Source organism: Astyanax mexicanus, chromosome 15, assembly GCF_023375975.1.
Source record: "Astyanax mexicanus isolate ESR-SI-001 chromosome 15, AstMex3_surface, whole genome shotgun sequence".
Classification (NCBI taxonomy): Eukaryota; Metazoa; Chordata; class Actinopteri; order Characiformes; family Acestrorhamphidae; genus Astyanax; species Astyanax mexicanus.
The window spans coordinates 25,006,263-25,033,528 of record NC_064422.1 but is presented as its reverse complement, the minus strand read 5'-3'; the positions used below and the strand labels follow the sequence as shown (position 1 = coordinate 25,033,528).

At 37.1% G+C, this 27,266-nt stretch overlaps 2 protein-coding genes across 2 annotated transcripts; one reads left to right on the top strand and one right to left on the bottom strand.

Annotated features, from left to right (window-relative positions):
* The first annotated feature begins 250 nt into the window (after window positions 1-250).
* On the top strand, window positions 251-8,201 carry tmem130 (transmembrane protein 130). Its single transcript, XM_022664806.2, has 8 exons — window positions 251-438; window positions 514-602; window positions 690-861; window positions 1,363-1,505; window positions 1,906-1,990; window positions 3,086-3,288; window positions 4,711-4,823; window positions 7,265-8,201. Exons 1-8 carry the CDS (start codon window positions 431-433, stop codon window positions 7,391-7,393), a joined length of 942 nt encoding a protein of 313 aa, XP_022520527.2. The 5' UTR covers window positions 251-430; the 3' UTR covers window positions 7,394-8,201.
* Window positions 8,202-14,883: 6,682 nt separating this feature from the next.
* Window positions 14,884-25,197, bottom strand: nptx2b (neuronal pentraxin IIb). Its single transcript, XM_007251187.4, has 5 exons — window positions 24,551-25,197; window positions 21,015-21,234; window positions 18,970-19,214; window positions 17,132-17,311; window positions 14,884-15,750 (listed from the first exon to the last, which is right to left on the bottom strand). The coding sequence occupies exons 1-5, from the start codon at window positions 24,980-24,982 to the stop codon at window positions 15,523-15,525; spliced, it is 1,305 nt and encodes a 434-aa protein (XP_007251249.2). The 5' UTR covers window positions 24,983-25,197; the 3' UTR covers window positions 14,884-15,522.
* Window positions 25,198-27,266: the final 2,069 nt, after the last annotated feature.

Genomic DNA, 27,266 nt, shown 5'->3' with positions numbered 1-27,266 from the left:
CATAAATCTGAGATGTTACTCCTGGCTTTACACCTTGCTAGTCATCCTGTAATCTACTGTGGAGTTCAGACAAAGTGCAAGAATGATATTTTATCATCAGAAATTATTATTATTATTTTTTTTTAACTCTCAGTCATTTGTACCAGACGCCACCTTATGGACAATGTGGAAAGTGAGTTCTCTTTCCCTCTCTCTCACCCACCCCTCTCTTTCCTACATTCTCTCTGATTTACAGTATTCCATGCTTTTTTACAATTAGTCACATTTCTGCTAGAATTAAGGCTACACAATCATGTCCTTTATACTCAGGTGGACACAGGCCTCTAGCACGTGGGTGGGGTTTCAGGCATGTGAATCTTGATGGTTGGCACAGTTTTATACAGTGTCATTGAGCTTAGCCACTACCAGCTACTACCACCATATATCCCACATGTATTGGTAAGTATGGGATACCTTATTTACAGAAAAATAATATATTTAAAATTTTAAGTGTGTTTTTTTTCTTATTCACAGTGTGTGGATTACTCGAGTTTGTCTTCTTTTTCTTCTGGCTTTCACCTTGAGGACATTTTGCACTCCTAATGATTTGGTCCAGTCAGTTAGTAAGTTATATGTCATATTCAGGTGTCTTGTTTTTTGTTGGGTTGATGTTTTGTGTAATTTTAGTTCATTTTATCATATGTTATCAGGGCATGTGATGGGAAAAGTCACTTTCCATCAGAAGGAAGGAGGTGTAACGTACCTGAGAGAGAGCAGGGAGCTGGCGGCTAACCTCCCAACCATGATTTCATTTCAGCTGTCTGATCAACAGCGCAATTTACGCACATTTAAATTCACATACACCTGGGATTTAGGCAATGGGTATGCTCTTTAATTGTTATGTGTTATGTGTTGTTATGTGGAGGGTTGATGGTCCCTAGAATGGTTTTATAGTTGCCCTTCTATCAAACCCACTCATTTTGTCTGCTAATTAGATTGAAGTAATTTGAGTAGATCAACTACAAAACCTTGCTGGAGACCAGTGGAATTGTGTGTCCCTGTGTTAGAATATGACTTTACTGCTTTACTGCTTTAAACTAATTTTTCCTAGTTGTAATGCAATGTAGAGTTTAATATTATGGACAATAATTTCCCTGTAACTAGTAAAAGATCAGAAAACCTGTTGACTCAAACCCAAACACATAAAAAAGTCAGTAAGCAGCTGCTTCAGAACTTTCTCATTGACATTTTGAGTGAAGGGGATTTTTGTTCTTTTACTAAGGAAGTCATTGTCAGTGGAGATTATCCATATCCAGTGACAAATATAAATGAGATTTAGAATGCACTTCTGTTAGATTTTCATCACGTTTTTGCACTTTCAAGGGACGTGATCGTGGGCTCAGATCCAGTCATGCAATGCAGATATGCCTCATCAGGAAACTACAAGTTTAAACTGGATGTAGGAGTACGGATAAACAAAGTTGTAAGACTCACTGGACTCTACTCAATGGATCTGACTGTGCTCGGTAGGTATAACTGTACAATTTGAGTACAATTGAATTTCTGCTTTATATGACATTAAAAAAACTTTTCCAGGGACAGACACAAACACTAAATCCAGCTGCATGATGACAATTGACATCACTAAAATAGGGCCCTTAATGGTTGTTTGAATTAATGGCAAAATTACAAAGTGATAAATGCTTTAATGTCCCAAACTTTTGTGTTGCAGGCCTGATACGCAGAAAGGGATGTAAAAAAAACACACTAATCACTAAAGATCATGAGTTCATACTGTCTGCAATAAAATTGGAGGGAATCTAAGAAACACTTTCCAGACAGTTCCATTATTTCTGATTTAGGGTTAAAGTTGTTATAACTGTATTTGGTATTATATGCTAAAACATCATGACCTTTCTTTTCCAGATGCTATCAGTAGCATTGAGCTAAAAGGACCACTTAGTTACAGTGTGAACCAAAGCAGCAGTTTATCTTTCCTCATTGCTGGAAGGTGAGATTTTACAAACAATACCTCTTAAAGATACAATTTGGATGGTTCTTTGCTGCATTTATAAAAATGTTTTGTGAATGGTTCTATATAGCTCCATGAGTAAAATAACTCTTTTTAAAATACTTATATAAATACTTATATAAAATCTATGTGTAAGTGTGGTAGACACATAAAAGCAAGGATGCTTTTTTTCAAGAACAATCTATTCAATGTTTTTTAAACTTTAAAATATTTGATGTATTATTCTGTTTTGAATCATAATGCAGAGACTACTTTGAATGGCTTGGCAACAGTTAATCATATTGTTTGGAGTCGACAGGGTTGTATTTGGAAGGTCTATGGAACCGGTGTTAATTATAGGAGTACTGCAATAATTTGGGCAACTCAACTGTAGAACTACAGCTCTGGAAAATAATTAAGAGACCACTTCAGTTTCTGAATCAGTTTCTCTGATTTTGCCGTTTATAGGTATATGTTTGAGTAGAATGAACATTGTTTTTTATTCTATAAACTATAGACATCATTTGTCCCAAATTCCAAATATAAATATTGTCATTTAGAGCATTTATTGGCAGAAAATGAGAAATGTCTGAAATAACAAAAAGAAAGATGCAGAGCTTTCAGACCTCAAAAAAAAAAAAAAAATAGATATTCATAAAATTTTAGAAGTTTTAAAATCTATATTTGGTGGAATAACCCTGGTGTTTAATCCCAGTTTTCATGCATCTTGGCATGTTCTCCTCCACCAGTCTTACACACTGCTTTTGGATAACTTTATGCCACTCCTGGTTCAAAAATTCAGGCAGTCCAACTTGGTTTGATGGCTTGTGGTCATCCATCTTCCTCTTGATTATATTCCAGAGGTTTTCAATTTGGTAAAATCAAGGAAAACATCATCATTAAGTGGTTTCTTGTTTTTTCCAGAGCTGTATGTACAGGATTTTAAGGAGCAAAAGTGGTGCTCCTCTCCTGTAGCATCAGTTCAAATTACCTTTTTTTAGTATACATGAAGGTCAGGATTAGCCTGATGATGGCTTTACTAACTATTACTTTCTGTGTATGTGTTTATGTGTGTATGTCACATGATGGCTCCAGTCTGCCGGCATGGCTGTGTTGGAGAGTCTTGCCTAATTGTCGCTCGCTCAGTCATGTTTCCTGCAAGATGGAGAGGCTTTATGAAAGACAGTTTGAGCTGAACTACACCTTCAAATCTCTGGGCACTCACTGCCTGGACCTGAACGCTCAGAACGACATCAGCGAGCTCCAGGCCTCCTACAGCGTATATGTGCAAAAGAACCGTAAGTAGGCGAAGCCTACAGAAAAATCTGTTACTCCATTTATAAAGCTTCCTAGGTGGCTTGGGTATGTGATTGTGAGGAAAGTCTAGAGCTGCTTTATGAAGAAAAGCGGCAGTTTTTTCACTGCTGAAAAGGAAGGGGACACTGTTTGGATTTCTGAAGGGCTTGGTCTGGAGTCCATTTTTTTATAAATTGACATCTTGCTCATTTGTTTGGAATATGTGAGACAGCATACGGTAATTGTTTTGGAATTATGAGGGTTCGAGTAAGTTTCCTTTTGAACTATGGCACAATTTTCAGATAATATTGCAAGCTGTTTAGTTTAAATGTCAGTCAAATTTGCGATGTTGAGCTCATATACACTGTACGATTTCTCTGACATACTTTCTTTAAGGCTTTGCCCCAAAGCTAGAAACCTCAGACAAATTAAAACTATTGCTACATGTCAAGTTGTGTTGTAGCAACAATACAAGGTTGCTTATTGTAATTGGCTGTAAAGTTTTAAAGACACTCCACACTATATACGGTATCTTCTAAACTTAGTAATTAAAAACATGTATGTAAATACATACTTCCTCATATTCTGCAGGTCCATGCAGGGTTCTTTAGCTTCCATGTGACATGGCAAAATCATGGGCCACAGTACTATCTCTTAATGTTGATCAAAAATCCAGATATTTACGTTTTTTTTTTTAAAGGATAATTACGAATCCTTAAAAGATTAAAAGCACTTATAAAACATGTACAAACATTTATTCTGCATTTGACCAAAAATCATCTGTTACTGGGTTAAATAAAAATAAATAAAAACCTGTTATGATCTACAGTAATTCAATGAAGTTTTTCTGAATTGTATTAAAAGTGTAACATTGTAGTGTCTGCAGGGTGAAGAAAAGATCCAAGGTCATAGTCCTATTTAGCAGCTTAATTTAAAACTAGGAGAAAGAATGAAATGACTGCCAGTAAGCTGTGGTTTACTCGTGAAATGGTGGCTCCACCATCAGAGCTCCTATCCACCCTCTTGCCCAATACCAAGAGGGCAAATAACACCCATCCTCTCACCTAAATTGCATTTAGTAATGCAAGAATCTCTCTACGCTCTACTGATCTTAAGCTAATCTGAAGACCACATCAAGTTTGGAGGTCCGTAGTGATTTACTGACTCGCTACAGTTTGGCGACTTCAGCACACTATGTGCCTCAGCATCTGCTTGATTTTACATTTACATACTGCTCTTTCATTTTACTTTATTTCCCTTCATGACTAGTAAAAAGCAGATAAAAAGAGGGATGGGTAGATATATGGATAGTAAACAACAGCACACAATTTTCCTGTTAGAAGATGGTCATAATGACTTTATTTTCATTCATCATAGTATCTATATGAATGTGTTAATCCCTGCTGTTACTGTTTTCCCCTCAGCGGTGAGTCTCCTTATCTTCATCTTGCCTTGTGCTTCCCTGATTATTGCAGCCGTCATCTTCATCGCCGTCTCAGTGTGTCGCCCTCAGCAGGTACTTCTTCAGTCTAACGAGGTGAGTTTTTGAAAGGTTCTAAGATGAACATATCTGACTGGATAGTCTCCACTGCCCTATTTTTTTCCTTTTCCTACACAGTGGACCTTAAATGCATTTATTACTTTTACAGATTGTGGTTATTGAGAGGTCTCTGTGCTCTTCATTAACACATTAAAGCCCCACTAGGTAGGATTTCCTTGATTTTTTATATTTTTAAAGAAGTAAAATTACAGCTTGAAACTCAATGCAGCGCTGCATTGAGGTGTAATAGAAGGAATAGCGGTGCTCTCGTGTCTGTGCCGGGCTCCTCTGAGCTCAAACCAGACTCTGTAAGTTTTCCGAGGTGGCCATGACCAACGCTCGCGAGAACTGCAAACTGCTTTCCGACCTTTAGTTCTAATGAAACATTTATTACACTGTGCAACTGTAGGGGGAGCCCACGTGCACAATATCTCAATCCTACCCAGTGGAGCTTTAAGTAATCATTAGCTCTCATTAGTCAACATTGGCTAATTAGAGCAAACTGAGACTCTAAAGTAGTACCACTGAAATATTTCTCAATGGTAATAGAATGCCATCAAATTTACACTACATGGATAAAAGTATACTGTAGGACACATGCTCATTCTCGTATCATGGGTATAAAAAGAGAAAGAGCTTATCATTATACTCTTGCTGCAATAACTGTCTCTACTTTAAATGGAAAGCTTTGGGGCACATCTCTGAAGATTTGATTGCATTCAGTGACAAGTGTCAGGATGTTAGATGGTCACCATCACATCTCATCTGCATCTCCCTAACTCATCTCAAAAATATTGGATGAGGCACAATCTTTTTTTTTTGGGTACATACAGGGACTAGACAAGCTAAGTTTGTCTATTAACCCGAGATGTATAAAGTACTAGAGAATCAGACTTAATGAGTAAAAGTGTTCTATCAAAAAACGTTACTTGAATAGAAGTAGAAATACTAGGTTATTCAACATTTTTGTACTTAATTATTGCAAGTATTTAAAAAAAGCACTCAAGTAGTAAAAGTAAAAGTACGAGTATTGTGTTGTGTAGTTATTACAGAAAGAAGTCAAAGATTTAAATATCATATTGTTTATATAACTTAAAATAGGCTAAAGGACACACAGAGTCTCTTTGCCTGTACAGCAGCACATGAACCCTGGGTGGGTAGGAATGTACAGGATAAAGTCCATTTACATAAAATTTTAAATTAACTCTCTACACAAACTTACCCAAAAGGAAGGCTAAACAGCAAGCCATTAGAATATATATATATATACATTTTTCTATTTTTTCTCTCATTTTCTTCCCAATTTACAAGGCAAGTTACCCAACCCACTTATTAGGACTCCCTCTATAACTGGAGATGCCCCAAGACCAGGAAATAGCCATCGCCTCTTTTTCGAACTGCTGCTGATGCAGCATTACCGAGTAGCATCACAGCACACTCGCAGGAAAGGGCAGCGTCTTGCTTTGATACATCAGCTCACAGACGCCTTGTGCTGATTGACATCACCCTTTGAAGTGATGTGTGCAGAGTGTCATCTATCCACCCAGAGAAAGCAAGGCCAATTTTGTTCTCCCAGGGCTCCGGCAGCTGATGGCAAGCTACATGAACAGGTTTTGAACAGTGATCTCCAGCTATATATTTCTGGTATTTATACATTTGTGTCCACAATGAATGCAACTTAAAGAAGATGAATCCATCCATCAGAAGAGGTGTCCACAAATAACAATGCAGTGACACTATATCCTAAAGAGGAGTCTATTGGTCACCAGCCCCTCTAGAATCCACTAGCCAATGTTTCGTTAAATATGTGTTTATCTTCACTCTACTGTGGTAACTGTCTCCAAATTTGTGGGAAGAGATGTGAGAATGTCTTGCAGTAAGCATGCTGCTAATATGTTCATGTTCTGGTGGAAACAGGAGAGTTGAGGTGCACACCGAATTCTGCCGTGATTTGGGCAGCCGTGGTTTTATAGTTTTTGGATACAATCCGGGTTAGCACCCGAACATCCCTTTCAGACAGCTTCCTTCACACTCTGTTCTTACTGGTGCAATGTGCAATTTATGAAGATTGGCCACCAGGTTGGTCCAATTTAGCCATAAAACCTCCCACACTAAAATGACAGGTGTTTCAGTTTTATTGTCCCACCCCTGTATGTATATCATGTGCTAAAAAGTTTAAACTATTCTGGTGGTATTCTGGTTTTCACAGTTGAAAACTTGTGCATTAAATGTAGTAAAAAGTTTTGCCCACTAGAGGACAGAATTGCTCCAAATGAAGAAAAAAAAACACAACCTGTGTAGTTAGATTGCCTTTGGGCAAAATGAAGGCAACTAATTAAAATCTGGCAAAAGTACACAAAATTAGCCTTCATGAGTTCAGTAATGTCTATATAGTTACTGAAGTGTGATCTGTTCTCTGTTCCATTTTTCTTTTACAGAGAGAAGCTACAGGTTACCTTTCTTTTGCAAAAACTGAGCATCAGACCAATAAAGTGGACAATCCTGAGGAAATTCAGTCCTTGATCATCTCTGAGACAAACAACAGTGAAGCCCTGCCTCATACATAGACCTATTAGTGTTTTTAATTAACACAGCTCTCTCAGTAACTCTTCACACATCTGATGTATCTCACTGCTCATATTCAGCCATTCAGCCCTGACACAGAAAAGCACTAATCATGAATTAGCCGGATCTGGGACTTCATTTGGTCCTCCTGCGTCACTCTCTATTCCCTGAGGAGTGCATTTGGACTCGGTGACATTTCTTTCTCTCTCATGTTGTTTTTTTTCCATTTGTTAATGTCTGTGCTGCTGCTGTGTGTGTGTGTGTGTTTTTTTTCTTCATCAGGTCTGAATGGCTCTCGTACAGTCACTAAATGAAATGCATGGACTTCTGCTCCTCTTTATCACCCATCTCTGCTTGTGAGTCATCTGGATGCTGGACTGGATATAGGCTTATTGTATGCTTTACTTTTCTATGAATGCATTGAATTGTGGACGTTTCAGCAGGGAGGCTTTCTAAGGCTCAAGTTCAGACTTGGATCAGCCAGAAAATGTCTTTAAATAAGCTTTTTACATCTGGCAGTGATATCTGTAGGCTGAGGCCATATGAGTTTGTGTTTAACTTCGCACATCAATAAAAAATATTCTAAAAAAAACTTCACTAAATCACTAAGGCACTAAATCAGTGCCTTGCCTGATTTTGACTAATATTTAGGTCTGGGGACTGAGATGGTCATTCCAGAACGCTGTGCTTGTTCCTCACAGTGGAAACTGACAGCTGAAATATCTGAGATAGCTTTTTGTATCTTTTCACTAAAACATGATGTTGAACAATCTTTGTTTTCAGATCATTTGAGAGTTGTTTTGAGGCTCCCATGTTGCCACTCTTCAGAGAAGACAACTTGCAATTGGCACCTTAACCCTTTCTTATAATTGGATTCACCTGTGTATGCAGGTCAAGCGTTAATGAGCATCCCAAACACATTTTGTGTTCCATTAATTAGTTCTAAGAGTTTTCAAATCAGTAGAGACAAGGGTGCCCAAATTTATACACCTTCCTAATTTTGTTTAAAGAATTATTGCCCACAACTTCATTTCATTTTTCAAATATCAATGTGTTTGTCTGCTATATGATATATTTAACTAAAACTGCTGATCAAAACAACCAATGATTTATTAAAGTAAAATCATGAAAATTATCTGCGGTGCTCAAACTTTTTCATACCACTGTATATTGACAAAAGTATTGAGACACATGCTCATTCACTATTACTTCAGAAATCAAAGAGTTTATTCTTCAGTTTATCATGCTTTTTGTTGGAATAACTGTTTCTATTCTCATTGGAAGACTTTCTAATTCATTTTGGAACATTGCTGTAAAGATCTAATTGAATCTGATTGCATTCAGCAACAAGATCATTAGATAGGCCAGGATGTTTCACACTTACCACGCAAAACGTCTTCCTAACTCTCTGGCTCATCTCAATCCCAATCATCCCTATCATGCTAATTTCTGAGTTGGGAATGCCCACACCTGTATAAGTTGTGAGGTGTTTTCTTGTAAGTAAGATTAAACACTGGTCATCATGCTAATGGCAAAACAATTATTATGTATACCAGGGCAGCGGGTAAAAATGACTAAGCAAAAAGTTAACAGACGATCGACTCTTTAGCTGTGTTCTTTAGCTTCCATTGAACATAGTACAAGATACTAGGTCCTGTCCCATGACTTTTGGCACATTAGTGTATATTAAGAATGTTAATTAATTTGCTAAACCTTTAACATTGCAGAAGACATTTTTGTTTATTTTATGTCTAATATACTAATATACAGCACCAGTCAAAATTCGGACACACCTTAAATTCATTATAAATTTTCATTATTTAAAAAAAAAACGCATTTTAGATTATTATTTGAAGTCCAAACTAGTAATAATAAAAACACATGAAAATGTTTAATAAATAAAAAAAATGAAAGTAAGTGAAGTTAAAAAAAAATATATGATGGAACTGGCCCTCATCAGGACCGCCCTAAAAAAGGAAGACCAAGAGTTACTTCTGTCGCACAGAATAAGTTAATTAGATTTACCAGCCTCATAAACCACAAGTTTCTGAAGAGTATTATGGTCTTATTTTTTAAACTATTTTTATTTCTACACTCTTAGGTAAAAAATAACATACTGTCATTGGGAAGATAACTGTACCATACTCATTTGAAGATGCATTTCCTCTGTATTCTCTGTGTGACACCAATTCATTTTATTTTTCTATTTAAACAGTTCCCTTATGAGGAGCTACACACATGCACCGTTCCCCTTGGGGAAGGAAATGTAGTGAACCATTACGGTGCAAAATAGCCCAAACAGTGAAGAATCAAATAAGCATGATTTGTCATTCACCCACATGTCGCGGCTGATCGACTGCATCTGCATTTATATTGTTTGTACCTTGGGGAACACAAATGTAGATGTTCTGTAGCTTTTATTCTGACAGTGTGAGAATAAGGCTGTATTTGTAACTTTGTTTTTCAGACTGACGCACTGTATATAAAGAGATTCTGCAGTCTGCATTGTGGCTTAATTTAGAAGCAGTTCAGGTTCAAACACTTATAACATATGCTGCTTTTCTTTAGTAAAAAAAACAGTACTTAACATCCTTTCTAACCTAAGCATCACTTCAGATCAACCTCTGCCCTGTTTTGTTCTGTATATCTTCAGTGTAGGTGATTTAAGAAAGCCTGTTTTTGCAGCAAGGCTTCCATATGTGGACTTGGGGGGAGGGAATCATACATTAAAGTATAATATTTATGTGAGTTTAATTTAATGAGTGTAGTTTTTTGCTCAAAAAGTATTTAAAAACCAATACTGTTTATATCTATGTGTGGGATGGTAGTCTGGAAGTGAGGTATGTTGAGGTAAATTTTTGGAGTATTGGTACCTTGGCAACGGAAAACACAGGTGCGCCACTGACTGAAAACAACCTAGACGGACATCAACAGTCAGACATATAACACTATTGTGGTCTTGAATTGTCAACACAGGCCTGTGCCCAATGCGTGTTTACCCCTGCTTGTTATGTACACATAGACACGCAGTGCACAAACCCATAGTGCGTGCCAGTTGGAGGCTAGGAAAACTTTTACATTAACAATAAACAGAATACAAAATAAAACAACATTTTATTACGTAAAAGTGAAGGTCAGTCTTCTCTGTTGAGAAGCATTGGACACGTTCAGGTTACTGCACCATTAAAATAGCAATCTGCCAAAGTCAGAGCGCACCTGGCTCTTAAAGGAAATGGCAAGTGACATGCTAATTATTGTTGCACATTATGCCTAAAACAAACCCATGATTATTTAAGAGAATTAGTACATGCCTTTTGTGCATTTCGAGCCACACAAGACGTACTTTTCTTGTTTTTACGATAGCAAAGACACACTGACACTCCCCAAACCAAACTGCACGATGCACAGTTGAAGGCTTGCCTATAAATTTCACTAAAATAGGGCCCATTGATGCAAGACAGCCTGTCTAACAGATATATGTGTTAAACTCGATGGATCTGCAATGCATTTTAATACAGATGATTATTGAACTTAGGTTGTGAGTCATCATATGTGTGCTTGTAATAAATGAGTCTTGGTAGAGATGTGATGAAGGTTTACTGTGTTACCCAACAAAATGTACAGCAGGTGGAGTTAAACATTTATAAGTGCTACAGTTATGTTTTACTGTTGTTGTCCTGGTAATGTTCCAGACATGTGGAGTGTTACTTTCTCATGTTGTCAGACAGACAGTAAAATATGTTTTATGTGATTCAGTTTATGACCCTGTCCCACTCTCAGCTTTCTGTCCTTGTCCTGTCCATAACTGACCCGCTAGGGCTTACAAGCAGCATCTTGGAACTTTATTATGTCTAGACCATATAGCAGACATGTGGGATTGCTTAAGCCTGGTGAATGTTGACTACTGTATGATACAGTATGAGCTGCAGCACGACAGCACAGAATTCACACAGATCGCATTAAAAATCATTGCACTTCAATAACCTGTTTCCAATTGCTTTCTCAGGCCTTCATTGGTTCATTGATATTGTTAAAATGTGCACAAAGTTTAGTAATTTTAGAAAATCATTACAAGTTGTTAATTAGGATCTAGGAAAGGTTGTTATTAAAACAAGTTAAAATAAATAAATATAATAAATAATAAATAATATAATAAAATAAATATATTTTCTAAATGTATATTCAGCAATGCGTCATATAAAATAAGTTCTATGGCGTCACATAAATGTCAAAAGACGGGGGCGCAAAAATACCAAGTGAAAAAATTAACCCAGCGTGTTTTAACATTTTGCATGTGTAAATTAACTTCTCGTGAGCACAAATGTGAAACTTGCGAGAAAAAAAGTAAATTGTGAGCGCTGAACAAAATATCGCTCTCGAGTTTCACTTTACTCATCCTGGGTGTTTTTCTCTCTCGAATTCACAGTTGTTCTCGTGTGCCATGCAAATGACCTGCCGCTGCAGGTTTAGCTCGCGCTCGAGTTTTGAAAGGTGTGGTTTTGACAGTTTGGGGGCGGGGTCAGAGCCCCCCCTTCAGCGAATGCTATTGGCTGATATCTCCAGGTTTTGTGACGGACCGCCTACCTCCAAGAGCCGGAGAAGGGCGGGGAAAGAAGACAGTAGGAAAGTTAGCTAGCTGGCTGTGCTAACATCCAAACAACCCGCTTTCTGGCGCTGTTAGGCCGGGTTCAGCTCCTGGAACCGGAGAGCTGGTCGCTCCAGTCGCTTACCCGGGCAGACAGCGCCAGAGAGCCGGTCGCTCCGGGCACTAAAACCCAGGCAGGCAGCTGACGGATTGTTTGGATGTTAGCGTAGCCAGCTAGCTAACTCTCCTGCTGTCCTTCTTTCTCCGCCTTTCTCTGGCTCTTGGAGGTAGGCGGTCCGCCACAAACCCTGGTGATATCAGCCAATAGCATTCGCTGACCCCGCCCCCAAACTGTTAAAACCACCCCTTTCTACACTCAAGCGCAAAAAAACTGACTCGAGCGAAAAACAGCAGCCACAGGTAATTTGCATGGCGTGTGAGGAGCACTTTGAATTTGAAAGGAAAAACACCCGAGAGAAGGAAAATGAAGTTTGAGAGCGATATTCCCTTTTTTTGCTGGCTCATTTCACATTTGTGCTCACGAGAAGTTAATTTACACACGGAAAATGTTAAAACACGGTGGTTAATATTTTTTACCTGGCATTTTTGCACCCCTGACTTTTGGCATTGATGTGACGCCATAGTTTGAGGTTCACAAAAGAGTGAATTAGTCTAATGTGGGACATTTATATATTGGTGATGTTTCCTTTTAAACACTGCTCTACACTGAAACTGCGAAGTTTGGACATATTAGACATCATGCTATTTTATCACATGCTCACACCCTGTGTTAATTAATAGTTTTGGTTTTATTCATAGTTTATTTATTTGACTTTCCTTTGATATTTGATAGTCATCAGATGTTGCACATTAGGTTAATTAATCCGGTATAACTTGTATGTACTGAACTCAATACAGTGATAAATACAATGAATCCTTCTAGGGCACCTGTAACTATAGGCATGCTAGAGCTGCCGTCTGCCTCTCAATCAGGGTCATTTCCTTTTCTGTTAGCTCAGACTGAGGCGCCGTCATATCCGTAGTGCCTCGGTCTCTTGAGATTTGGCTTTGGACTTCTCTTATCGCCTTAAGTCCAGCTAATTCCCATGGGGCCACCTGTCCGTCAGAGCAGCTCGATTACCCTCCAGCAGCCGGTGTCACTATAGTACATCAAATCTCTTCCTGTGGGCCAAATATGGAGCTAAAGCAGCACAGGTGTATATGTATATATGAGTTCAGACATTCAAGACAGGCACTGGGCCAGGCAGTCCTCAGGAGGTTATATAATGAATAAAAACAAAATATATAATGAATAGCAATAAAATATATTAAAATAATAATAATAATAATATTGTGCAAAAACTAAATTAAAGGCATTTTATATATTTAAGAACTTTTTAATGACATAAATAAGGACATTCTCTCAGAAACATTCAGAAACACTGATATATTCTCTCATTGGCAAACAGCAGCTCAGCAATTTAAGTAAACCTTTCAAATGATTGGCACTTTACAACAGAAGGCTTTTCTTACAAAACGAAAGATTAGTCTCCAACACAAAACAAGAAAAAAAATATATATATATATGGTGAGATAAGTTCAAGTACCTTTGTAGCCGCCTCAAAATAAAAATAAATAAACAAATAACAGTACAAAAATATATGCAACTAAATCAAATATACGCTCACTGTACATAATGTGTTGATGTGGTACCTTTATGTCTAGACATACACATACAAACTGACCATTCGTTAAGTTTTGTTCATTAAGCAAAAACAAAGGTCTTTGTAGGATATTTATGACACTGTGCTTTGGGTCATCTACCAGTGTGGGTATCTTATTTTAAATAACACCTAATGGATATTATGCCACAGGTTAGGTAGTGACTTGTTGTGACATCCTGTGACACACTGTAGCTATTACTCAGTGCTGTGCTAGACGCTAAAAAGGCCCATATTATACATTTGTTCCCTGAGGTCAATTTATGACGCATTTCTGGCTCTGTGTTTTAAAACAGTGATGGTTATTTGTTCCATAGCCTTCAATAGAAGAAAAGAAGAAAGATGAAGGCTGTTTTTGTTCCAATTTTAGAGCTCACGTTTAGATTCACACACTGTGCCTGGAGAATTCTTAAAGCTGAAGCAGGTGATTAGGACGTTAGTCTGAAAGCTTAAAACAGGGATGTAAAGAGTTTTTATATTGTATAATATATTGTAAATATATCACCTACTCCTGCTTAGTTTTTTTTCTTATTTCTTTTTTTTGTTATAAAAAGGCTTTATTGTCCTTAAATATATACAGCTCTGGAAAAAATAAGAGATCACTTAATGATGATGTTTTTCCTTGATTTTACCAAACTGAATTGTTTTTGCACCGGGAGTGGCATAAAGTTATCCAAAAGCAGTGTGTAAGACTGGTGAAGGAAAACATGCCAAGATGCATGCAAATTGTGATTAAAAAACAGGGTTATTTCACCAAAGATTGATATGAATGATTATTTTTTTGCATTATTTAAGGTCTGAAAGCTCTGCATAGTTTTTTCAGCCATTTCTCATTTTCTGCATATAATTGCAGAATCAGAAAAAACTGATTCAGAAACTAAAGTGGTCTCTTTTTTTCCAGAGCTGTATATTTAAGTAACACTTCTATTTTATATTTTTTATAATTTTATAATTAATTCTAATTATATATATTTAACTAAACTTTTTGTATGTTCATTAGTTTAAAACAGCTTGTAAAAACGTATGGCACATTTAATGTGTCTAAATCAGCATATTTTGTCTATTTTGTTGAAATTTTCAACTTTCAGATATGAACACATTGCTTGTTAAGAGTGTATGCTTGATGCATATAAAGCTTATATATATATATATATATATATATATATATATATATAATGTGTGTGTGTGTGTGTGTGTGTGTGTGTGTGTGTGTCTGTATAAATATAATATAACATATAATAACATATAATATATGTAAAAGTCTATCTATAAACCACTCTCAATTGCTAAATAGGTGGATATAGGTAAATATATTTACGTTTTCTGTGACATTACAGTCATAAATGGTGGGTTTTGTGGCTTGATCTGCACATTTGGACTGTAGGAGTTATGATTTTATGAACAGGAACTGTTTAAACTATGTACATGTTCCTTTTTTAAAGAAATCTATAAATGGGCCGTTTATAGATTGGACTAAACGTACACAATCACTAAATTCACTGCTGAAGGGCAGCAGGTGATCATAAGCTCATGAGTCAGAGCTAAAGGTGAGAACATTCAAAGCTAATCTGCCAGCTTTTGGCCTACAAGACCAGCAAGCACATTTTTAGCAGTCAAATCCACAGGCTTTGCAATGGAGGGAGAGAGAGAGAGAGAGAGGCATTAGATAGAAGGAGAGATTATCAAACAAAGCAGTTACACCACATAAGTTACACTGTTCTGATATTCAGTCTACTAAGAGACTAGCAGTCCATCACAAAGCACATGAACAGAGACTTAAAGTCTCTCTGAAAGACAGAAGTTCTTTTTCCCAAAAACTCTTTAATTAATTGTCAAAGAGCCGATCTTCACACAGCTCCAGCGGCCACTTGGAGGCTCCGCCAAACACCTCCACGTCGCTGTCGGCCCAGGCCACCACATTGCCGGGCATGTAGGAGGAGCAGTTGGCGATGTTGCTGATGTCTATGGGTCGCAGCACCCGGTCCCAGATATTGAAGTGACTCAGCTCCCCCACGAAGGCCTGGGTAGCATCAAAGCGCCCCCCGACCATGTCCTGTTGAGGCCATAAACGACAGGCCTCGTTAAAACAACAACGATAGCTTCTTTTATTCACTCTCAAGGGATGTGCGGCCCCACACCAATGCTACTGTAACACACTGTCTACGGGCAGAGGACAACACTGCTAACACAGGGGTAAACCAATACATGTGTTTCTCAGGTTTACAGTTCAGCTGTACTGTCATGTAGTCCCTTTTCTTCTACATCTTCTGCATTACACCATACAGCATGTTGATGCTCCACTGACTATCACTTTTGGTAGAAACGCTTGCATGAGACATTTGGCAAAAACTGCCGACACAAGCCAAATCTATGTCAAATCACGTTTCATTACTTTTTTACTTACATTAGTGGTGCCTAAGTGAATTATGATTTGTCACTATTGGCATACAAATGGAATTTTCCTGCATTTCAAGGCACAATAATAGATGCATAACCATCAATAATAATAAAGGAAACTTGGAATGATGCAGCAAAGTACTTACAGATTACAGATTTTTTATGCAGCAAAGCACAAACCCAGAATAGCAATGATATCAGTGGTGTGCAGTAAAGCCCTTCTAACCATTCAGAGGAGGGGTGACAATAGGTTCATGTGAATCATTACATAATATTTAATCAGGAAATATATATTATAGTTATTGTAAATTAACTAAATTCAAAGCATTAGAAGGGTTTAGTAATGTGTCTGTTAGCAAAGTCACAGGACAATCTAACCAATCAGATTCATGATGTTCACAGAAGGGGTACCCACTATATTAACTGCACACCACTGAATGATATAGATGATATTCTCCCTGTTGCAGTAAGAGGAACATCAACATAAGTTTGAACTGGTAAAAATGCTTCGTAATGTGGCTTAAAAAATTACATCATGGTATTTAGCTAATCGTTTAGGGATGCTAGATTAATGAGTGTGTGTATTAGCATCCACTACTTGTTAGCTGCATTAGCTATATAGCTCCGGGCTTCACCCATGAAACAATATTTGAATGATTAAAAAACTGAAAGACACAATTAATTTGCTTGTGTTTTAAAATAACAGGCAAGTTATGGGCTGATAAAATGTTATTTTGATATATCATAAAAAGCAGGGTTACACTTAACAGTCTGAGATATGTTTGGTCTGGGAGAAAGGGGTAGGCCTACCAAATAAATATTCAAATAAATGTTAAATTTGATAAAATGGTGAACGGTTCTGGCTTCTCTTTAATAGAACAAAAGGGAATGGGACCACAGTGTTTGTGTTTTCTACAGACATTGTGAGGTATAATGGTACAATCTAATCTGCTGAATTAATCAGTTCAGTCATCCCAGACATATTTAATATACATAAGACATTTTAAAGTTTTATAGCAAAAGTCTGCTATTCTCACCTGTTCCTGTCCCAGGATAAGAACTCCGTCAGGTTTGATCGGGTGCCATGGTGCTAAATTTTCCCCTGAGCCCAGCTTCTGACCATCCTGATAAGCCTCCCACAGCCCATCTCTGGTGGTCCAGGTAATGCATATATGGTGCCATCTCCCATCACTTAAAGACAGAGGTAACTGAGCCACCTTAATGAGTAAAAGTAGTAAATAATGAGATAATACCTAAAACTGTGTTTTATGTCACCATGGTAGTTGGTAATGATTTTGACAGAAGGGAGATCTCAATCCATCAATCTTACAAGCAGCTCAACATAGACTCACATTTCCTATTTAGAGAGCCAACAGTGTCCTAGTCAATTTAGCATGTGCTACAGGAAAAATACTTTATTATATAATCAAGAATATTACCGTTTTTGTCACACTATAAGGCACACTAAAATTCCTTTAATTTTCCCAAAAATTGTCAGTGCACCTTATAATCCGGTGTAATTTATGTATGTATTCTATAACCAGTCAGGCTGTAAGGAGCAGTAAAGCCACTCTGCTGAATTACAGCGTTTTATCAGAGTTTCAGTTTAGTTCTCCAGCAGTATTAGCATTAGCCGCTAACCGTGCTAAGCACTAGCTCCTTGGCCATTCAGAGATAAGTATTATCGCCCTGTAGCCTGCTGCTTACCCTGGCTAGCACTGCTGGAGCAGCGTTAGCATTAGCCGCTAACCACACTAAGGACTAATTCTTTGGCCGTTCAGAGGTGAGTATTATCAGTCTGTAGCCTGCTGCTAACCCCGGCTAGCACTGCTGGAGGAGCATTAGCATTGCCTGTTAGAGGCTTTAGTGGAAATCTGAAAATCTAAGCATACTGTAAATAACTAAGCACTTTACTCACCTAAATAAACAGTTTTTAGAAGAGGAATCTGTGTAGATTAACATCTAGCGCTCGTTTGACTTAAAAAGTCTTTTTTATTACAGTTTTGTTTACTTAACTTAGCTTAGCATAGCTTAGCTTTACAGGTCTTACCATCTAGCTGCAAGACCTGCTTAATTAGAAGATAGACATGGCGGCACCCCTGTTCCTTACAAGTGTCGCAAAATGCAGTTTATAATCTGGTGTGCCCTATGTATGAAATTAAATATAAAATTATATTTATAAAATGACATTGCCTTATTTTGCACAGTAACAATTTCTTATTTTACCACAAGATGCCATTTGACTAAATGGATCTTTCTTAGGCTCAAAGTGAAGTAGTGTACAGGTCTAATAGAAATGGGTGACACTGTGAAACATTGCCTTAAGCAGCAAAAAAATATGAGAAAGTGCATTAATTAAATGTTTTTTTTTTAATATTAATTACAGAAAATGTAGTCCATTTAGTTTAGTAACATGTTGGCAACTAAACACAACAGCTTTCATTACGTATAATTGTTTCCATTATACAATAATGCAAATACTCCCCTGTGCATTATGCTCTCTTGCACCCAAACAGTGCATTAGATGTAATAAGAGCCATTTAGCCACATGCACAGTTTCTTATTGGACAGAGAACAAAATTTAGGAGCAGAAGCCAAAACTGAAAAACTCACATCATGCATTACTGGAAGAGGACAGTCATTTGAGATCTAGTCTTAGTTCAAGAGTATGTGAGGCAACTACAAACAGATATCTGAAAAGTACAAAATATAACCAGCAAATGACAGTGTTTTTTATTATTTAAGTAATTTGGTTCTACATGTGCTGTGAGGTAATCATGGGTGTATTTGTCAGAGGCTTTCAAATTTTGTCAGATTTCACAAACGGGGGTGTAACTTTTACAATAAATAAGCAATAAATACACAGTTTGTTTACCTTGTCATTGATGAGTAGCTCCATTGGGTTGTTCCCCCATTCGATCAGCACAATCTCGTTGGCCTGGCCAGGTACCCCATAGGAGAATGGGGTCCCGATGCCAGGGCTGGCACTGGACTTGAGCCACATGCACACGGTGAAGGCGTACATTTCAGGCAGGCTTTTTTTCACTCGTCCAAAAAGGTAGTTGGTGCGCAGGGGTAAGGAGAGCTTAAAATCCTCAGGAGACCTGAAGCCGGTATTTCCTGCAGCCAAAGGGTGTGAATTAGTAATGGATCACCTCTGGAGTGAAATATTTTTTTTTTTGGGTGGGGTGAGGGGTATAACAACAATAGAAGTTTAACACTTTCAGGTTCCTGTGGTTATAAAATGCTTTCCTCATCACATAGGCAGTGGAACCACTGAGATAACATGTCCATTAATCATCCCAGCTACGTAATAATAACACTAACAATAGACTGGGTGTTCCATTGTTTTTACATTGTTTAAGAGTTTTGCAAGCATGAAAAAATGAAAGCAAAAAATATTGTTTCCAACATTAACCGATTAATTCTTAGCTCAGCAAAAGAGTCAAATTAACATAATTCTGTCCTCACAGTGGAAATCAATTAACCAGAGCATGTTTGATAGCTGATGATAGGATTACACTGCTAAAGACTTAAATACAAAATATCAAAAAGCTTTCTGGAAATGTATAAAAATGGACATTTATTAAAACAGAATGAATAAACATTTAATTTGATATAGTAACTATATTATATGTGAAATGCTCTTCTTTGTAAAAGGTGACATTCTGCTAGCAAACTGAATCTCATTGCCCAGAATAAAAACACATACTGATCTAAAGTAAAAGTGGGTGCAGTGAATAAACTAGCTGCTTCACCATTTCACTCTGTACAGTTAGTTTTGTGTTTACAATTAAAGGAAATCATGTTTTGTTCTTAAATCAAACAGATATTTTTTTATTTCATTTGCACAAAGCAAATCTAGATATGTTTTGCGCAGGCATTTACAGACATGAAATTGGTTTGATTGTCCAGTGATTGTTGTCAAAGTTAGTCCAGCATCTCCTCTTCTAAAACAAAGCAGCAGATACATGTTTTAGGTGATTGACTAAAGTTCTTTTGATTTCTTTAAGCCGCATGATGAGATAATTGGTATTGTTCACTGCAGAGCTCCCCCTGCAGCTAGGGAGTCTTATTCACTTTTACTTTACTGCAGTAAATACAAATCTTGCCTTGCCAAAGCTCTGCCTCTGTGAATCTCTGTTAACAAGCTGAGAAGCACAAACAAATATACTAAGGCTATGTTACAAGTATTAGTATTACAAGCCACACTGCTTAAATCTCATTTTTGCTCAGATGGGATTTGATCTTAATGGTTCACATTCACAAAAGTAAGTGACCTGTATCTGTGTGTAAAGTGAACAAATCTGTCCCTAAAACGTCTCACATGCGCACACTGATACGTTTATAAAAGTCAACTTCTTCACCACCAACAAAAAACATCACATTTGAGGCGACTCGTAGCTTTAAAAAGGTAAAATGGATGCATTAGCAGTTCATATGTGCAGTATCTTTTGCTCCAGTGAAGTAAATGCTCAGGCCGAGGAAGAGAAAAAAGACGCATGAATTCAGATTTGACCATTCACATTAATGTCACATGTCCATGGATTGGATATGTGTCCGATTTAGCACCACAGATCTGGGCAACATTAACCAGAAATAGCCTCAGACTATGTTCAAACTGCCAGCACAGATTGAGTTTTGATAGCCTTTACAGAAAGAAACCACTTAAAATCCGATTTGAAGGTGGTTTTAATGTGCAATTACAAATGGATTTGTATTGATGTGTCTTAAACTGGATACTCTGGTCGGATTTTAGCATGTCTTTTGCATCACTTACAAAAAGACAAACAACAACCTCAACTCACTGTCCACACTGCAAAGCACTGGCTTAGGTGTTTAAAAAAATATTTTTCCAGAGCCAAAGAATTTTGTGCAGTACTGCACCATCAGGCGTGTCTGAACAGAATAATGGAATACCTTTCTCCAGGTCAGAGATTCTGTTCATGAGCGAGTTGAGGGTGTTCTCAGTGCGCTGCCGATGGGCAGCTGTCTCATTGTACAGTTGTGATTTCTCCTCTTCCAGCTCGTTGACCTTTTTGAGCAGCTGGCTCTCCAGGTCCCCCAGCCTGCGCTGCAGCAGGTCTCGCAGCTCGTTGGGGAACGAAGCTCCAGAGAGATTGGCTCGCATCTGCTGTTGCTGTGGATCAAAAAAACAACATATCACAAATCTGCACATCTAATGTGTTTATACAGAGATATATAAATCAATATATATATATATATATATATATATATATATATATATATATATATATATATATATATATATATATATATATATATATATATATATATATTCAAGATCATACAATCTTTGAATTAGCCAAGCCAGATTACAGCTGTGGCAAAACAGAGAACAAATGCGTAGGGATGGGAACTAATTGGGTAGTGGCTTTATGGCCTTAAAATAACATTGTAATATTTCTGGGTATTTTTGCGATAATATTCATGGCAATGTGATAGAACACTGATAAATGTTTTATTCTTTTATTATTTGATTTATTCATAATGGTTTAGTTTAGTAAATATGTAAACTTTTGTCTATTTTTTAACAGTAACTTATCAATATTCTATGTGTAAAATAATAATGTAACAAAATATTGTAATATAAACATAATGTAATACAGCAAACAAATATACAAATGTCCAACAAAAACAATTACCGGTATACGAAATACCCCTAAAGCTTTACTGTAAATAATAGATTGCTTTCAAGGCAATACTGTGATTATCAAATTTTGAAATGCACATTTTGCACACCCCTAGTACTAATGAGCAATAATTAAGCAATAATACACTCAAGGTTTGTCCTATAACATGTAATATTGGCACTAGTGCCACACAGTGCCAATATTACACATTAAAGCACAAACCAAATCTTGAGTGTATTATTGCGATTATACCATAGTTCCATTATCACTGTTAATTGAAAGATTTTGAGTTAAAGAGGATGAGAAAATACAATCTGTTTGGTTATAAACACTCCGCAAGTTAAAATAGTTCCATTGTTGCTGTGTTTGTAGCTGCGCTGTTTGGCTTGTAAGTGCTGCATCGTTGCTAGATTACCCAATACATGGAGCGTTTTGTTTACAGTGCATTACCAGCTGATAATGGCATTCATAGAACGCCATTCAGCCAATCACATTGCAGGGTTGGAACTAACTGTGGTATAATAAATAGTATATTATTATTATTATTATTATAGTATACTATAGTTATATCATAACTTTTTTATAGATAAATGTGTAATTGTTGACTATATTCAAATATCCAAAAGGCAAACACTGAACCAGAGATTTGAGTATAGACAATACTGTCCTACAATGCAGTTTAAGTCGGGAGCACTGGGGAAAAATTGGGAAAGTGCACAAGGAGAATGATGCAGGTCAGCACTGCAACGTTTCTTTACTTCCTGTTAGTACAAACAGATTAGTGTGTTGATATTCTGTGTACTAACTTGACAAACTCATGCTATTAAGTAGTCAATCAAGCAAACAAACAAACAAGCACACAAACAAACAAACACACAGGTCAAGATTATAATATTATGTAAGAGGCAGTTCACGCAAAGTGTCCCAATGGCAGGAATCATCAGGCAGAGTATAATCATACTGAATTACTAGCCTGGTTGAAGATGTGTAAAAGTCTACAGTGTAAACATTGTAATAGGAGTGTCTTGATCAAAGGAAAAGCAGGAATGTATGATCTAAATTAAAGGATTTAGCAAGACTAGTGTGGATAATCTGACACGCAATCTGATCTATCTCACTGGAGATCACTTTGAAAAGACTACCATGATATCTTTCAGCATTTCTGAGTAATGTTCTGCACGGGCGGACTGACATTTAATTAGCATTAAACACTTTGTTCGCTAATTAGGGTGGCACAAGTGACTTTGCCAGAAGGGTAAGGGATATAGATAGACGAACAGGCGGGATAATCCCTGCAAATCCCAACGCCTCCGCTTAATTACCCAAACTGGAATACATTCAAACATAGTAAACACCGCTTCCGATACAAACGCAGACCAGTGACACAAGCTAATAGCAGCATGAACACAGCGTTCTCTTAAACAGAAAATCCAGCCTCATTATTTGTATCAATTACTGGAGCTATAAATCCCTTCACGTTTACACATTCCTCAGGAGAGCTATAAAAGAACATGTACAGTGCCGTGGTTTTGAGCATTTGTGAAAATGATATGCAAAGCTTCTTATCTGGGCAATCCTGATTTTTTTTATAAACAACAACAACAGAATAAACACAAACTAAAAGAAAACAGTGAAAGCTGAAGTGTGTAAGTGTGTAATTCTAACCATTTCCTGAGCTTATGGGAAGGAAGCCAAATGTTTAAAGTTCACATCCAGCACCTATTTAATCTAATCAACCCTTCATCACAGAGACCAGAGACTGGAGTTTACAGGGCACTTAGTAACAAACCTGTTATTTACACTTGACTACTGGACTTAAGTTTATTCAGACTTACTGTGATGTAATATGGTGTTTGTGCAGACAGTATCATGGCTCTACAAAAACTGTTTAATATGAATATGTTAATATCAAAACAGAACCAAAAAAAAGAGTATGTCCAGTTCTTAATGTTGCTGGTTTAAAGGTTAATTTAAACTTTCTTTCAAAGTATGAAACTACAAATCTATTTATAAAGATAAATAATACTTATGTATTTATATGTACATATATTTCTTTTTGTCTATGAATCTATATAGCTATGAAAAAATCTGTCCATCTCTCTAGCTATCCATTTCCTTCTTTATGCCCACCTATCAATCTAGGAATGTGTCTGTAAACTTTTTCTATATCTACTGATCTATAAACTTGTCTGCAAATCATTATATTTATTGGTCTATAAATATATTAATAAATCAATCTATATGTAAATATCTTTTTGTCATATTTAAATCTATAAATACATAAATCAAACCATAAATATTTACTATCCACACATTTAACCCTTGCAGTGTATAAATATGCATATATATATATAAATATGCATATATATATATATATATATATATATATATATATATATATATATATATATATATATATATATATATATATATATATATATAATGTCCTATAAATACAGCTATTCATATATCCATCAGACACCCTATCTAACTATTACTTGAACCCACACAGCTGAGTCAGCAATGGATGGAAAAAGTATAAAAAAAATAGCAATAGCAAAAATAAATAATAAATAGCAAAATCAGAGAAACTGATTCAGAAACTGATCTTATATTTTTTTCAGAGCTGTATATGTGGTCAACAGAACCCTGTTTTAAGAAGTTTTTTAGAAACACTGGCCTACTGTACGTTTCTTTACAAAAGATTTGACTGTGATTATTATGTCATGAGATTTGTGAATGGTTTTATGGGTACTGGTTCTTGTCTTATTGTTTTGTTTAACTCAGTCCAGGTCTCCATACCTCCAGATTCTGCAGGCGGTCCTTCAAACTCTGCATGGTCTTCCCCAGACCGTCGATGGTCTCGTTGGGGTCTCTGGGAACGTCGTCCATGGTGTCCTTGCTGTTCCTCCAGGAGCCAGAGTCGTCTGAGGAGGCGGACTCGCAGCGGGACAGTTTGTAGGTCAGCTCCTTGATGGTTCCCAGCTGGTTGACTATGGTCTCCTTCTGCTGCAGGATGGTCTCTCTGAGCTGCATCACCGTGTTCCTCAGCTCCTCCTCCTGAGAAGTGCCGCTCGAGACGCTTGCGGGCTGCAGCGGGCAGCTCGGGTCCTTGCCGAGGGGAACGGCGGTGCAGAGGTACCGGTTCTCCTGCTCCACCTGTCCACTGACTGCAGGTGCGCGCGAGAGAGCGAGGAGAGACGCCAGGACGAGCGCGAGACTCATTATTGTCATTATGAGATAAAGAGAGTTTCAGTGATGCGTTTAAACTAACGTTACTCCAGCTACTCAAACAGCTCGAGACTCACTAACTCACTTACTAACTCACTCACTGTCACTAACTCACGAGCTGCTGTCTCTCGCGCACTAATCTCTCTCTCTCACCTGCCGCTACTTTTTCTCCTGGCCACCTTGAGCGCCGCGCGCGCCGAGCTGCTGAACCAACAGCGACCATGTGATTAACACCTCGTGCTGATTGGCTGTAGTATTTACGTCACTAGTCTTTAATAGTGAACCTAAGCACAACTGCAAGTCAAAGGCTTGTGTTCATGGGGACAGAGCTCACAGAAGTGCACAAGTCCCACATTTACAGAACAACTCCGGTGTAAAATGGACTAAGTGAAACATGATAATGAGTACAAACTTTTAAATAGCCCACCTCTATTCACCCCCAGCATTCTGAGGCATATTCCGAAGAACAGGTGCAATTTCTGTCCCCAGGAAATTACATGTATAAATAAATGTGAACATAAATAACTTACTTGCAAAATACATACCTGTTACCTGTCCCCACTCTCTAACTATAAACTTTACCATGAAAAATAATTATTAAAATCCTTCAGAGATGTTTTTTTTTTGCATTATTGTGTGACTCCAAATTCCATCTATGCTTTAAAAATATTTTCTTCATAATAAATCCATAATATTTAAGTTAAAATACACATTTAGTGTACACTGGCTTTTACTTATTCCTGTTACTGTAACACATTACCCCATCTAAAACATCTAGAACATTCTACAAGTCACATCTACAACAGGAAGTTACATCAGTTGGTTCTTCTGAAGATCATGGGAAGACCAGAATTAAGTTCCCTCACTTGTTTTTCTGTATATTTGATCTTATTGTCACTATGACTAAGGAGGCCAATCTCAATCAACAATTTCTTTAAAATAAAGACTTTAGTGGACTTGCTTTTAAACATGCGTTTTAAATGTCACATGAGTTTTGTATTTTTAGCTTAGAAACCTTGGAAATCTTGTGAAAAATAACTACAGTAAAAAGTAAGAAAGTAAAGCTGGCAGGCTATAATTCTAGTGAAAGGGGCATAGTGTTACATGGTAAATGTCAGTAAGTTACCCAATTGTTACTCTCTTTTTCCTGGTTGTCTGTTTTTTGGTGTTGTACAGAGCGCAGATATATTTGAATAAACAAACAAGATAAACAAAAGAAAAAAACTGAAAGCAAACACGAGTAGAGAAATGTTAAAACAATTAATCAAGACAAAAGAAACTAAACTACAAAGACAAGACTAAAGATTACAATACTAGATAGATTTAACAAAACTAGGAAAACAAGAAACAAAAGAACTGAGACCAGACTAGAAGCACACGAAAACAAAGAATTGACAAAAATATGATGGATACAAAATACAAAAACACAAGGCAAACAAAGGACTCGACAAGGAACACTGAAACAAAGGGGCTTATATACACAATGAAGGTGAGGAACACCAGGGACTGGTAACAAGGAAGCAGGGTAACAAACAAGACAGTTGGGGCTAGGGCAGAGACAGGACAATAACAAAACAGAGCCAGTACATTGCTAGGAACACAAGACAGGAGAACAGAGGACATGAGCACATGCAACCAAAAAAGGAAAACACAAGACAGACATGGGCTAAGGTGTGACAAATACCTGTAAGACCTGGTAAATTTTATATGTACTGGTTTATATAGGGATTATGCCAAATGTTTTTGGAAAATGTAAGAAAGTTTCCAAATTTTTACTTGGTTGTTGCTGGTTGTCCTCATTTCTTTAGTTGTATTTACATTTAAGTACCAGTAAGACCTGGTGAGTATTTTGTATGTACTGATTCATACAGAGAAGTTACAGCACATGTTAAGAAACTTACACTCTAAAGTGAAGGCTCATTATAGTGTTGCTGTAATCTGTAAAAAGAAAAAAAAAAAAAGTAATTTTTTATTTTTACAATAGTTTATTTGTGCTGACACATTTTAATTCACTAATTTCTGTTGCGATATCTTTTTAGTGTAGACAAAAGCCTGAGTAGGGGGCGGAGCGTTGAGAGCACCAGAGAGAGTGAGGAGGAAAGAGAGAGAGAATGAGACAGGCAGAGTCCACCATGGGCAGTGTTGGGAGTAACGGCGTTACAATAAACGGCGTTACTAACGCCGTTACTTTTTTCAGTAACGAGTAATCTAACTAATTACTCTGACTGTAACTATAACGCCGTTACCATTTTCGACACTCCGTTACTGCGCGTTACTTTAGCAGCTG

What these genes read in the sequence shown, in the direction of transcription:
- tmem130 (XM_022664806.2), top strand. An exon ending in TCTTTCCTCATTGCTGGAAG is followed by an intron (nt 1,991 to 3,085) that starts GTGAGATTTTAC and finishes TGATGGCTCCAG; the next exon opens with TCTGCCGGCATGGCTGTGTT. An exon ending in TACTTCTTCAGTCTAACGAG is followed by an intron (nt 4,824 to 7,264) that starts GTGAGTTTTTGA and finishes TTTCTTTTACAG; the next exon opens with AGAGAAGCTACAGGTTACCT.
- nptx2b (XM_007251187.4), bottom strand. Translation starts at nt 24,982, where the DNA reads ATGACAATAATGAGTCTCGCGCTCGTCCTGGCGTCTCTCCTCGCTCTC. An exon ending in ACCGCCTGCAGAATCTGGAG is followed by an intron (nt 21,235 to 24,550) that starts GTATGGAGACCT and finishes TTTGATCCACAG; the next exon opens with CAACAGCAGATGCGAGCCAA. An exon ending in AATCTCTGACCTGGAGAAAG is followed by an intron (nt 19,215 to 21,014) that starts GTATTCCATTAT and finishes CTTTGGCTGCAG; the next exon opens with GAAATACCGGCTTCAGGTCT.